Here is a 13149-nt window from a genome sequence, read left to right as displayed (position 1 = left end):
ACTATTTACAATAGCGAAGACATGGAAGCAACCTAAATGTCCATTTACAGATGAATCTATAAAGAAGATGTGGTATGCATGTACAGTGGAATATTACTCAGCTATAGAAAAAGAATGAAATAATGCCATTTGCAGCAACATGGATGGACCTAAAGATTATCATATTAAGTGAAATAAGTCAGAAAGAGAAAGACAAATACCATATGATATCATTTGTAAGTGGAATCTAAAATATGACACAAGTGAACTAATCTAACAAACAGAAACAGATTCACAGATATAGAGAACAGACTTGTGGTTGCCAAGGGAGTGGGGGAAGGAAGGGTTGGGAGTTTGGACTTAGCAGATGCAAACTAGTATATATAGAGAATGGATAAACAGCAAGGTCCTACTGTATAGCACAGGGAACTAGATTCAAGATCCTGTGATAAACCATAATGGAAAAGAATATGAAAAAGAATGTATGCATATGAATAACTGAATATCTTTGCTGTACAGCAGAAATTAACACAACATTGTAAATCAACTATACTTTAATAAAATAAATTAAAAAAAAAAAGGATGGTGGTAGCAGCAAGTCTTTCCTGGTGTAGGAGGGAGGAAGATAAAGGTGGGTACAGAGACAAGTAAGCTTGATGACCCTCCTAAAAGCGACAGGAGTTTGGAGAAGGAAAAGATTATTGCTAAAAGAATTAGCCAGGAGATATTTCCAGGAGAAAGAAGAGGTGAGTCAATAGCACTAAATGTGATAGAGTAGTATGATAAGATAAAAGTAATTTGATTTTGACAACTTATTAATTACTTTAGTGAGAGATCAGTTTAAGAGGACTCTGCTACAGGAGGTGTGAGGATAAAAGCAGAATTTCAGTGGGCTGAGAAATGAATGGAAAGAGAACACGGACACTTTAACACATATGCTTCTCATTTTAAAAAAATGTTGACAGTGGCTAATAAAAGCTAAACTCCTTAGCTTGGGTTTCAGAGCCTTTAAAAGTTTTACTCCACCGCATCTATCTAATCTTGTTTCCTATATCATTCATATACAGCCGCCCTCTCAAGTGAGAATGGTCTCCTTACTACCTAGAAAACATCATGCCCATTTTTACACGTCAGTGTTCATGCTATTACTCCTAGTCTCTGTTGCTGGAACTTTATGTTTTCTATTTTTTTTCTTCTGCACAAAAGATGTGCTCACAAATTGTTAGAGAGGTAATGGGATTGTGTGGATCTTGAATGACTCTTGCCTTGGGTGAAAGTTGATGGGGGGATTAGAGAGAGTGCCTGATTGGGGTAAGAGAAGGTGTACCATTCAACCAGGAATTTCTACAGAATAACCATCTCTTAAAAGATTGCCAACAAGCTGCACTAGACCTTCAAAAGTATGTAAGTCTTGGCTTCCCTGGTGGCGCAGTGCTTGAGAGTCTGCCTGCCGATGCAGGGGACACGGGTTCGTGCCCCGGTCGGGGAAGATCCCACAGGCCGCGGAGCGGCTGGCCCCCGTGAGCCATGGCCGCTGAGCCTGCACATCTGGAGCCTGGGCTCTGCAACGGGAGAGGCCACAGCAGTGAAAGGCCCGCGTAACGCAAAAAAAAAAAAAAAGTCTGTAAGCCCCATCTACCCAAGACCTAGTCCCAGCCTGGATATCAGGCTTAGACACAGAGATCTGTAGTCTCCAGAGCTCATTGGTGTGTCTCTCTATTATTTAAATCATCTTTCATGTTCTTCATTACAATTATAATTTTCTTCATACAACGTTCTATATTTTGTGTTATGGTTATCTCTGAGAATATCAATTTATGGCTATTGTGAATAGGATATTTTAAACTAGATTTTTCATTGGTAATGCTGTTCTATTAGGTTGTTATCGCTTATCTAGTATTTAACCACTAATAGTTCTAATAGTTTGTCTTTTAATTCTTTTGTAGTTTCTCGATACATTCATATTCTCTATAAGTAATGACGATTTAATGTGTCTACTTTCTAATGTTTATATCTCTTCTTTCTTTTTTCTTATCTAATTTGTTGACTTTGTCCTTCAACAAAGCACTGAATAGGAATAGGGAGAGTTAACAATTATTTCTTTATTCTAGACTGATTAAGACATGAGCATTTATGGAGCCTCATAATTTTCCTTCTATTCTGCTATCTTGTATCCCTTTACATTCTTCCACATGTGAATAAATGAGAACTCTTACTAAAAGAGGACTGAATGGATTTGCTTCATTTGAAAGTAATTACATTTTTCTAAGGAACTTCCTGGTAATGTTCTATGTTTATTTTTTCCCACATACTGACACTTCATACTGACTTGTTATTATGAGCATTACCTAAACTGTGCTTAATACAGCAATGCACCATAAGACAACACAAAAATTGAAACCTGTTTGCCTTTGCAGAAGGTGAACCAGAATATAGTCATTTAGCTCTTTTGGTATTAATAGATTCACTGTCAGCTTCCACTCCCCAAAACTGCCAATATGCCTAACATTAATGGCTTCCAACTCCATCCATTTTTTCTAATTTTTGAAGACTGAAAAGTTAGATCACAGAACGTCTCAAAATTATATATAAAATGAGAACAAATCAGATATCAGTGAGAATAGGAATATTTTCCTCCAATAAAGAGCCTAGCCTAAATAGAGAAATTATGCACAGTGTAATGAATATAGACAACCATATTGTACTGTAATTATGTAAAGGGATAGAGGTGCCAAGTGTCACTACAATGGCAATCATATTACAACATATACATGTATTAACACACTATATACATGTATCAAATTAACATGTTGTACACCTTAACCTTATACAATGTTATATGGGAAATACATTTGATTAAAAAATAAAAATAAATACAAAGAAAAGATTTTTGAGATGTTTGCTGTGTTTGCTTAGGAAGCATAAAAACTCGTTTCCAGGTAGCGGCTCTTTGGAGAGTTGGGGTTCCTGGAAGAGAGCTATGTTAATGTGCTAGAGTAAACCGTCTTTAAGGAGAACATTCTTGTACCTCCAAAAAGTAACTTTGGAGACAGGCTGTCTTTCTTCTGATGGTTGCCTCTGTGGGTGGAACTGAAAAGACTGCAAGGTGTTACTGACTGCATATGTATTTTACAGCTAACTAGCGTTTTCTGACAGTCTTATTCTTAATGACTTTATCTTTCTTTTTTCTGTCTAGTGTTTGTACTTAAGTGTCCTTACAGAGTCCTTTTTTAATTCACTGTGTCTAATTATTAACAATCAAAAGAAAGCTGAATATGACAGCTCCCAACGCTGTATTAACCACTTCTGAAGTAATGGTTCTGCTACATTCATCATCTTGGTTCACATTTATTCAATACTTTTCTTCTGATATTATCTCTTGCCCTGTAAACTGACTGGACATTAATTGTGACTTTGCCTAATAACCACTTGCTCTCGGATTTGGAGTAAATTGTAGAGACCATAGCATTTAGAACTTTTCTCTGGACGAGCTTTCTTGATAAGCTCCAATAAAGCCTTTAGTTTGCTAACCAGGATACACGTCAGTGCAAATAAACTACAACATCCACATTCTTAGGAAGCTGATAAAAAAAATGCAGAGGTGTAGATGACTAGCTGAATAGAATATGGAACAGTTGCATTCATTTCCCTCCCAGACTTCTCACTGGCAGAAAATAAAGGTTCAGAAGTCTACAGGAGATAAGTTGTTTAAAAGATATTAAAAGCCTTGTTAGCATATTAAATAGCTCTAGACAGAGTGCTAAAAGAAGTTTGGCAGGTGAGATATTGTATCCAAATTATGATACTTAGAAAAGGAGTGAGAATGCAAATTTAATTTCAATTCTGGAAATTTTAGCAGGTTAACCAAATGTTGAGACTGAATCATTCGGTTTCTTTGGATCAAATTTACCATTTTGTTTTTACAAGATGAAATCAGAAATAGCAAGGCTCTTCAAAGTCCTTGGTAAGTGACACATAAATAATGCGTATTGATGGCCCACCATTTTTAACTACTCATGCACCTCTGCCCTGACTTTTGGGCTCCGTTATTGGTTCTTCTGATTCAAAGCTCAAAGGCAGTTCTACATTTTATTTTATTTTATTTCCTCCCTGAAGCTGGGTATTCCAACCAGCGCTAAATTTGTCAACCTGTGAAAGCACCCCCTCCAGTGGATTGGAAACTGAGCTACTGGCAAATCTGCTTTTCTTCCTTATTCACATGCTTTTTTCTTCTACAGGAAATAAATTGCTGTTAATTTATATGCTAAACTATATAATTCCACATTTTCCTTAAGATAAGGCTATGTGATGTGTATTCATGACTTAATAAGCAAAGGATACTTTAAAATTATGAGATGATAATATGCTATTTCCAGACAGTTATGCAGAGTAATTTTACAGTTGTTCTTTTGTATTTAAGGTGACAACCCTTGTCAACACAAGCAACAAAGGCCCATCTGGTAAAAAGAAAGGGAGGTCAAAGAAAGCCCATGTACTGGCTGCATCTGTAGAGCAAGCCACTCAGAACTTTCTGGAAAAGGGTGAACAGATCGCTAAGGAGAGTCAAGATCTCAAAGAAGAATTGGTTGCTGCTGTTGAGGATGTACGCAAACAAGGTAGGCAGAATAATATTATTCTAGAAGGATGTATATTGATGTGTAAACAGTGGATTTTTCTCTAGAAAAATAAGACTACTCAAAAGAGTAGTCTTATTTTTTTCCTGTCTACACTTCTCATTTTTAATTTTGCTAGAATTAGGTGCATAGACAGGTAGAGATTTTTTTTTGTTGTGGCAGTATAGCACAGCTGGTAACACTCCATTTCTGCTGTTGCTTGAAAATCTTCAACTTGTTTTCTCCTGGAGATGAAACCAGACTCTTGTGTCAAACTCAGGCTTTAGGGAGGATAGGATGAGAAGACTGTACATTTATAGAGTCATTGAAAATTCAAGATTTTAAGGATGCAGGGAACAGAAGAATGTCGTGTAATAAAATTATTGTTTCTTTGTATGACTTCCAAATTTGTATTTTCAGTTCACAGCTTTCCTCAAAAATCTCTCTCTCTGGTTAGCTAGCTACCGACTGATCAATTATATAGCTAGCAAAATAGCTATAATACTATCAATATTTATTCAGCATATTAAAAAAATTAATTGTGTTGAAATACATATAACATAAAATATATCATCTTAATCATTTTAAGTGTAGAGTTCAGTCATGTAAAGTATATTCACATGGTTGAGTAGCGCATCTGCAGAACTCTTGTAAAACTGAAATTCTATACCTGTTAAACAACCCCCAATTTCGCCTTCCCTCTAGCTCCTGGCAACCATTATTTGACTTTCTTTTTCTACGAGTTTTACTACTCTAGATGCCTTATGTAAGTGGAATCATATAGCGTTTGTCTTTTTGTAACTGGCCTATTTCACTTAGCATAATGTCCTCCAGGTTTATCCATGTTGTAGTATGTGTCAAAATGTCCTTCCTTTTTAGGGCTAGATAATATTCTATCATGTATTTATATGGTATTTTCTTTATCCATTCATCCATTGATGGACATTTGTGTCCCTTTCACCTTTTGGCTATTGTGAATAATCCTGCTATGAACATGGGTATATAAATAATCTCTTCATTACCCTGCTTTCAGTTCTTTTGGATTTACACCCACAGGTGGTATTGCTGGATCCTATGGTACTTCTATTTTTAATTCTTTGAGAAACCTCCAGACTGTTTTCCATAGCAGCTGTACCATTTTATACTTCCACTAACAGTGCACAAGGGTTCCAGTTTCTCCACATCCTTGACAATGTTTGTTATTTTCTTTTTTTTTTTTTTTTTTTAGTAGTCATCATAATGGGTGTGAGGTGATATTGTGGTTTTTTGTTTTGTTTTGTTTTGTTTTTTTGTGGTACACGGGCCTCTCACTGTTGTGGCCTCTCCCGTTGCAGAGCACAGGCTCCGGACGCGCAGGCTCAGCAGCCATGGCTCACGGGCCTAGCCACTCTGCAGCATGTGGGATCTTCCCGGACCGGGGCATGAACCCGTGTCCCCTGCATCGGCAGGTGGACTCTCAACCACTGCGCCACCAGGGAAGCCCGATATTGTGGTTTTGATGTGCATTTCTCTAATGATTAGTTATACTGAGCATCATTTCATATGCTTGTTGGCCATATTTATATCTTCCTTGGAGAAATGTTTATTTAAGCCTTTTGCCTATTCTTCACTCAGGTTATTTATTTTATTACTGTTGTTCTTGTAGTTAAGAGTTCTAGGTATTGACCCCTTATCAGATATTGTTTTGCAAATGTTTTCTCCCATTCTGTAGGCTACTTTTTCACTCTGTTGGTTGTGTTCTTTGATGCACAGAAGTTTTTAATTTTGATGTAGTCTTGTTCAGCAGCTTTAGTTGAAAATTCTAAGACACCATGAAATTAGAACAGACACCTAGCCCCAGCCTGGCCTGTGTCCTCCATTTCCTACCTAATGAATGCCACACATACGTATCCAATTGCAGAAATCTTGGTATCATTCTTGCTACTTCCGTCTCCTTCCAGATACAGTCTATTAGACCCATATATTTTAACTCCTAAGTATCTCTTAAATTCAACAATTTCTGTTTTAGTTATTCAGAAGCACCATGTTTTACCTGTCCCAGGGCCTTTATACATGCTGTCTCCTCTCTCACATTTAAGGGTGACTCATTCTGCATATCCCAGCTCAAAGAACACTTTCCCAGGGAAACCTTCCCTGACTCTCCTGTCATACTTTTTCATGGATTTTTCCTTGTCACTTTCCACAGGATAATTTAATTTTTGTGAGGTGACTTGATTGATAACTTTCTTCTCTGCCACACTAGAAATTAATGAAGGTAGAGAACACACTCTGTCTCTTTTGCGGTCATTGATTTGCAATGCTTAGCACTCATCAGACTTCAATAAATATTTGTTGAATGAATGAAGGAATAGATGAATGAGTGTTCTATCCCCTTTCTTCTTGCAAACCAACCACTTTTTAAGTGCGCAGATGGATATTTGGCCCCTGGAAATAACAACCCTTCTTCATACTGCCATCTTCTTCCCCCTAAAAGTTAATTTTATTTACATTACACTCATGTAAATTGTTATTTTAATTTGAAGTGTTAAATTTTACATATTTCATCTAATGTGGATGGAGTATATTTGTGTATGCGTTTTAGCAGCATGATAGCTTCCAAGTTTCCAAGTGCTATTGAAAACTGGTACTGCTTCTGAATTGCAGATGGACACGTGTTCATGCATCTGTAGCCTGGCTAGTTTTTTTTTTTTTCTTTTTTTGTTTGACTGATAGATAATAAATTTCACACATTAAAATGTACAATTTGATAAGTTTTAACAGGTGTGTGCACCATGAAACCATCACCACCATCAATATAGTGAACCTCTCCCTAGTACTGAGGGGTTTTTTTTGGTTCTGTTTTTTTTTTTTGCAATACGCGGGCCTCTCACTGTTGTGGCCTCTCCCATTGCAGTGCACAGGCTCCGGACGCGCAGGCTCAGCGACCATGGCTCACGGGCCCAGCCGCTCCGCGGCATGTGGGATCTTCCCGGACCGGGGCACGAACCCGCATCCCCTGTATCGGCAGGCGGACTCTCAACCACTGCGCCACCAGGGAAGCCCTGAGGGTTTTTATTAACTGGTCTCTAGTCCATTTTCTCAAAGATTTATCTGTTATCAGACAAGTTACATTTTCTCATTTAGTTTCCTCAGCAACCTCTTAGCTCTCCCTTATTTTTTCCTTAGAAGTTAGTTTTCACACCTTCTGTAGAAATTATATTTTAGATTTCTCAAAGCTTGTATGAAATGGTGTTTTGTGGACATAATATAATAACCAACATAGTTCTTGGCCAGACTGTTCTAGGAATATTAGAGTGAGAAAGTATAAAGATGTTAATTTAGGACAGCTTATCATGGTTGTTATTCTAGAGGATATTTTAAATTTTCATTATATTACCCATTTCTTGTTACAGAAAAATTATGCATAAGAAATGATGCTTATGTGTTGCCTGTTCAAAGCCTAACTGCTACATGTCCTTTTCTGAACAGGGTCAAATTCAAGGAAACGTTGTTATATTTGCAAAATAACAAATTTTATTGGAAGAAGCCTTTGAAATTCTCTTGTGTTTCTCTCATCTTCAAATAACTCTCAGTCTCAAATACACTTCAGACGTCTGTGCTTCTTATCCCTGAGAACAAGGTCCTCACACCCTCCTTCCAGTTCTGTACCCACAGGCTCTCTTTTCTGCTTTCTGCCCCAACTTGGTTATTTGTTGTGTAATATCCGTAGCCTGTCTGGCTTTGCCCAAATTTTCTATTTGCCCATTACCCAGATTTTATTTGGAAGTGAGAGGCTGAGTTGACTTTCAGAGAGAGATGGGGAGAAAGGAACTTGGGAGAGTAAGTGAGGACTAGGGCAGGTGTGTATCTAGTCACTGAAACTTTGAAACATAGTATCTTTCCTTCCATCATAGAAATCTACTTTCTAATACATAAGATGATATTCAGAAATTATGAAAACACTGACATTTAGAAACAGTTTCCAGTTTCCTCCTTTAAAGTGGCTCTAGCATCCACACATGCTTACTTATTAAATGATGTATACTTTCAGAATTAAATCTATTAGATATCATTTACTATTGAGCTGTTTTTGCTTTTTTAGATCAAATGGCCAAAAGTATTGCCACTTTAAAATTTTAATTAATTAATTAATTTTTGGCTGTGTTGGGTCTTGGTTGCTGTGTGCAGGCTTTCTCTAGTTGCTGTGAGCAGGGACTACTCTTCGTTGCAGTGCATGGCCTTCTCATCACGGTGGCTTCTCTTGTTGCAGAGCACGGGCTCTAGTCGTGCGGGCTTCAGTAGTTGTCGCTCTGCGCAGGGGCTTAGTTACTCTACAGCAGGTGGGATCTTCGTGGACCAGGGCTCGAACCCATGTCCCCTGCATTAGCAGGTGGATTCTTAACCACTGAGCCACCAGGGGAGTCCCAGGATTGCCACTTTTAAAAAACATTTTCAGCCTGAGTAAATGCCTGAAGCTTTAGTATTTTACATCTCCATTTTCAGATTTTTAATATAGAATGAGTTATTGTTCTTTTGAAGTTTCACAATATTCATGATTATAATTACTGTAATCTGGCAAGATTATATATGAAATTATCTATTTAACTATGTCATTATTGTATCTCATAGGGTTAAACTTAATGTTGTTTGAATTTATCATTTAAAAAATATATATTTAATCCTAGGCTGCATGTCAGGTTTTTTAAAGTGCTCAGTATAAGTGATGACAATATCTTTACCCTAGAATATCTCAGTAGAAGATTTTACTGTACTCTAAGTTATAAACTGCAAAAATAAGGTATTTGAGCAGGCTTATGACAGCATTTGTATTAAAAACAAGTAACAAAATAAATTACCTAAACATATATAAAGAAGAGAAATCGTATTCAAAGCTTAGAACACTGATATTTTTGATTTGGATAAAGATGGGATAGTTTAGACTTGGGTAAAGATGGTTGGTCAAGGGTGTGTGTGTGTGTCTGTCTGTTTTATCATAAGTAAAGTACTACATATATGTATATTGTCTTCCTAATTTAAGTTTAAACTTCATTAGGATAGGACCAATGATGTGTGTGGATTTCTTTCTGCTCTTAAAGGACCTGGCATGATGCTGTAGCACATGGCAGGTGATATTCAAAGAGATTTACATATGAAGTTAGCAGAGCATTGGATGTTTGATTAATATATCTGACTTCCAGTGTTACTCTGGTCATTGACTATATGATTTAAGCTAAATTACTTAACCACTTTCAACCTCAGTGTCTCCATTTTTCAAAAACAGACAGTAATTGTTGTGTTTGCTTCATTAAGTTGTTTTACATAATGAAGTCACAAGGATTTTTGAGAAATTAAATTTTATATAAATGTCAGAGTAAATTTATTCATTATAATTTATGAAATCAATCTGTACTCCTTAAGAAAATAACTTTCCTTCTTATTAATGATCAATCGTAGACCCAGGATTCTGGAGAGCTGCATCAGTGCCTAGCAGTCTCCTGAGGAGGATTGAATAGCTCAGTGTGGCTTAGAATTAGTGGTAGTTGTAAGTGGTCCCAGCAAACTATGATTGGATAGTTGTGCAGCCTGTGAACTCTATGTAGAAAAGCTGCTCCTGGGGATTGCAGAGGGAGTTATTTCAATCAGGTCTTCATATGGAAGCTCTGGCCAGCTTTGGGACAAAGAATGCCAAAACATTTTTAATGTTTACCACCAAGCTCTCCCTGGATTGAAGACTCTAGTTTCTAAACTATGGGCTAATCTAGCGGTTCTCAAATTTTAGCAAATGTTAGAATCACCTGAGGAGCTTTGGAAATTCTTGACATCTAGGACTTGAGCCTTATCATTTAAGTCAGGAACTCTGGGGTGCAACCCAGGCATTGAGGTTTTTAAAGCTCCCCAGGTGATTCCTTTGTGCAGCTGATTTGAAAAGAACTAGACTAATTTGCTTCTTGCTCATCAGCCCCACTTGGATGACTCATCAGTCTATGTTAGCTACTGGTTCACTTTAGTGAGCTGATAGCAATCAGTCATTTTATGAGATTTATGAGCTTGGAGTTTACATGGAGTTAGATAGGGGAGACTTATATAGCAGGGACAGCCTGATATTCTATATTAAGATGTTATGGATAGATATAATTCCATGCCCAATGATGTTTTACCATGCCTGACATTCTGTAGGCATTCAGGGAATATGTGTTGAGTATATAGTATAACTATAATATAAGTATATAGTAGAACTAAATCTGTAGAACAGTGAAATATTTAATGTTGTTGTAAAAGAAAGCCATGTGGCTGTCATTTGAAAGATAGACATTGTCTTTCGTGTTTGCCCAATAAGCAGATTAATTTAATGGTGTAACACAGCAGTTGGTTCTGTGCTATTTCATTATTATATTTCCATACCCTCTTAAGCCTTGGAGCAGTTGCTTGGGTTTTCAGTCTTCTGTCAACAGTCCACTCTCTGTCTGGGCAAGACAAATCAAAACAATTAAGACATGGCCCAGCCAATAAGATGTGCCAGGCCAGGGTGTAGACAGAAATGTACATGACCTTAACCCAACATTAAGAGGGATCTCATGGAGCAAAGTGATAAGAGGTATAGATAAAAGAGGTACAGATAGATGAAAGAGGTAGATTCTTCATGGAAGCATTTCCTAAATCAAAGAGGTGGTCAAACCTTTCACTATTCATTCAAGCTTTTCTTTGTTTTGATACAATTTCAAATGTGGAGTGATATGGTTATATCAACTAGTTCCACTATTACTATTCTTTTTTTACCCAATCAATATTTATTGAGTAACTGATGAATAGTGGGCAGAGACAGACAGACCAAGACTGAGAAAAAGTAACAGAGGGACAGAGAAAGGTGTCCTCACATCTCTGAGGAGGAATAAATCTTTGCCTCTTGATGACCTGGTAGCTTTCTCCTTTCCCATCCACTTTGGTACTGGGATGCAGTATTGGTGGAATGAGCTGTCCAACAGAAACTCGCATTTATATCAACTGTGTAAATTCCCCAGCTGAGATCTGGTCAGAGGCCATTTCCCTGGACAAGAAGCTCCTAATTTCACGCAGTTCTGCCTCTTTTCCTCCAGCCACCCTATCAATATGTAAAGCAACACTGTGAGGAAGGAGGGGAGTGTCCTCTTTCCTACCCCACTTTCCACAGAGGTCAGCCTCTCTAAGGAGGAGCATTTCAGGTATTGCAAGGATTCTGATGTTCCTCTGCTTGTCCTTTTTCTCAGGTATCCCTTGCTTTATGCCTCTACTCTTTGCGTCCTGAATGCTTGAGTCTACTAGAGATATTGAACTTCCTTTTTCTGTACTGTGCGGCGGCCTGACTACCCTTATATGGATGGTACTTTCCTGTATTGTGAATGTGGGGTCCTCTTGTCATTGGGTGATATTTCACTCCTGTATGGCTGGAGAGCTAGGGGAGCAGGTGCTTCCAGTGAAGGGGAGCACCTTCAGAGAAGAAGAGAATTCTAGGACAGAAAATGGGGATTTGAGAGGCAAAAACTAGATGAGAAAGAAAGAGAACTCATTTCTCATTACATTTCTCACTTCTTGGAGCCTGGACTTTGCTGAGTAGGATCCATTACTGTAAAAAAATACTATTATTCAAGTAATGTAATAAAGTGCATGTTTATTAGATCAAGTAAGCGTAGACCTTGAAGTTGGTATGGTGAGTGTCTCTGCAGTTTCAGACTGCAGCTGAGTCAGGGATCTGGTGATGCTTTGTTGTGTCCCCACACTGCTGTTCACCGTCACTCCCATGGCACCTGCTTCCCTCCTTTATAGAGGTTTCTTTCACAAGTGTTTCTCAGAGTGAAGTTCACAGACCACCTGGTTCAGAATTACCTGGGTGAGGTTGGGCAATGTCCATAAAAAATTGATATTCCTGGGCCTAGCCACAAAACTAGATTCAGTATGGCTGGGGTAACACTGGGAATCTTTATTTCCAGGTAGTACCCCAAATGAATCTTATGCTTCCAAAGTTTGAGAATCGTTAATAGCCCAAACTTATTACATCTTTATATACATCATCTTTAACTAAAGTCTTTATTTCCATTGAAAAGGGTGCTATCCAGGAATGAGATAAATTTTCAGAAGCTTTGCTATCAGACGTTAAAAAAATAAAAAAAACCTAGAGATATATACAATGACAAAAATGATAAAAAGAGGTTTGATATGAAAGTATCATGAAGAAAAACATGCATAAATGTGATAATGCCATACGCCTTAGGGTTCATCTTAATGCATATTTTAACATTTGCAGTAGTTTTATCTATTGCATATTTTGTTAAATAAAATACACCAGTGAGCCAAAGTTTGCACTAGCTGAGAGCCCAGGAATATGCCACATCAACCTGGAGCCCTGTTTATGGCTCTTGTTGCAACATATTGGGAGATAATGGTAGACAATTCTTTCATCTCACTCCTCTTGCTGGAGACCTTGGGGTTTTAAAATGCTGTAATCTTTCAGCAAGAATAATAAACATAATAACTTCCATTTATTGGTTGTTACTCCATTTGTAATAGACTCTGTATGTGTTCTCCTAACATTGTCAACTGAAAA

The 13149-nt window shown here is 37.5% G+C and overlaps 1 protein-coding gene across 6 annotated transcripts in view; it reads left to right on the top strand.

Moving 5' to 3' along the window:
• The window catches only part of CTNNA2 (catenin alpha 2), a 1197048-nt gene that overhangs the window by 253883 nt on the left and 930016 nt on the right, over positions 1-13149 (top strand). For all 6 annotated transcript variants that reach the window (XM_027129221.1, XM_027129219.1, XM_027129216.1 and 3 more), the window contains one exon: positions 4400-4595. In XM_027129221.1, coding sequence (XP_026985022.1) covers positions 4400-4595 — 196 coding nt within the window. The remainder of the gene's footprint in view (positions 1-4399; positions 4596-13149) is intronic.

The sequence above is a fragment of the Aethalodelphis obliquidens genome, unplaced genomic scaffold, assembly GCF_003676395.1.
Source record: "Aethalodelphis obliquidens isolate GAN/ISIS:26980383/991018 unplaced genomic scaffold, ASM367639v1 scaffold35, whole genome shotgun sequence".
NCBI classification, from domain to species: Eukaryota; Metazoa; Chordata; class Mammalia; order Artiodactyla; family Delphinidae; genus Aethalodelphis; species Aethalodelphis obliquidens.
Note: the sequence above shows the minus strand (reverse complement) of the source record. Positions and strands in the feature narration are given on the sequence as shown.